At 41.8% G+C, this 1,709-nt stretch overlaps 1 protein-coding gene across 1 annotated transcript; it reads right to left on the minus strand.

The window, feature by feature from the left end:
* Nucleotides 1-503: 503 nt before the first annotated feature.
* Nucleotides 504-888, minus strand: LOC121938334 (dynamin-1-like protein; the record flags this gene model as incomplete). Its single annotated transcript, XM_042481598.1, has 2 exons — nucleotides 711-888; nucleotides 504-613 (listed from the first exon to the last, which is right to left on the minus strand). Coding segments are annotated over exons 1-2 (260 nt in total), but the record flags the coding sequence as incomplete, so codon positions are not given.
* Nucleotides 889-1,709: the final 821 nt, after the last annotated feature.

Here is a 1,709-nt window from a genome sequence, read left to right on the forward strand (position 1 = left end):
GATATTATTGTCTATTTTGAGGCCATTTTATGTAAGTACACCCTTTCAAAGAGCGCCTAATTCTTAATAATATTCTGACATTGGAAATGAAACGTCAAGAAAATATATAATATCCTAAATAGAATTAATTCATAACACTGTAAGCTGTATGAGCATAGACCTCATTCAGTCTCATGAACGGCCAAACTGCTAATGCAATCACGACGTATTTCTTCTTCTGGTAATCTTTCAATGCGATCAATCACTTTAACTGGAACATATGTGGAACTTACGGACATCTGGTAGCCGAATGTGGTATAACAAACTCCGTTTCAAAGATTTACAGGCTATTGCAACTCTAATTGTGCGTTGCTTTCTGTTTTGCAATACGCTTCAACTGCAAGACGATATTTGTTAGATCATTGTTTTGGTGTATTTGGTGGATTTGTTGACAAAAAAATAAATAGAAAATCTCCAGACTTCTCCAGATCTCCAGACCTTTGAAGACGAGCTTGCTAGCCTACCTGTCCTGGATGTTTTTGCGAACGATGAGGAAGTACGATTTGATGAGGCGCTCGATGACCTCACAGTCCCGCTGCTCACGTGACGACAGCTTCCTGGCGACCGGCACAGGCTTGAGGGGAGAAAGAGACGGTATTTTTATCAGCGAAAAGCGCTGTGATCTTCACACTGTAATCCTCATACTGGGGCATGCTGATACTGTTAGATACCACGTCAAGCAGGTTGACGGCTCCTTTCAGGGGGCTGCCGGGTCCGGAGCCGGGGGCTTCCTCTCCTTTCTTCAGCATCCCCCTCCAGTTTCCTGTGCCGTCCTGCTCCCCCTGTGGCCCTGCAGTTGGGGCCTGAGGAGCTACGCACATGTTTAAAATAAATGAAGATAAACTGTCATTAGGCCACCACCTGATGGACAGCACCTCCTCTTGTCAGTAGGGTTCACAAAGAGACGATGGTTAGGGAACGCAGCATAAAACTCTTTGACCGCTTCATATGCAAGAGTACAAACAGGCATGTACACACAGAGATTATTAGGAACTTAAAGCTTAATATTCAAAATAAAGAAAGTAGAAGTGAATTGAACTAAAGCATCACAGCAGATGCAGTAAAACTTAAAAAGAAACAAGACTGACAGTCCTCGGCCATGCTAGCGGCCCTTTAGCATTGTTCTTCACAATGGTGCTTGTAGCTAAATGCTAATATCAGCACACTTACATTCTCACAGTGAATATTCTAAAACACTGATGCAAAGCAGCTACAATGTTTACTCCATCAACCATCTTAGTTTGTCATGTTTAGCATTTGCTTATTAGCATTAAACGCTAAGTACAACTGAGGCTGATGGGACTGTCATTAGTGGTATAGGCATTTGGTCATTAACTGGAGTACTGGACAAATACACATTTCCACCTCATATTGGCAGCAGATCAAATGTAAATTGGGTGTTTTTTTCAAACTGGGTTCTATTTTTCCATGTTTTGGAGTCTAAGTGACTAATGGAAACAACATTTTTTTGAATTTGGTCCAGTACTGAGCAACACAACTGCAGACTGCAGCAGTGACTCAGGCTGCGATGTCACCACTTACAGCATTGTACACTGACATGTTTAGTGTGTGACAACTTTATACAAAGGATAACTACAGAGATCGAACTTTCTAAAAAAGAGAAAGATCCTTTTGGATCTGGACTCAAGTGGTGGATTTACCAATTGCCA

The sequence above is a fragment of the Plectropomus leopardus genome, unplaced genomic scaffold (genome assembly GCF_008729295.1).
Source record: "Plectropomus leopardus isolate mb unplaced genomic scaffold, YSFRI_Pleo_2.0 unplaced_scaffold29190, whole genome shotgun sequence".
NCBI lineage: Eukaryota > Metazoa > Chordata > Actinopteri > Perciformes > Serranidae > Plectropomus > Plectropomus leopardus.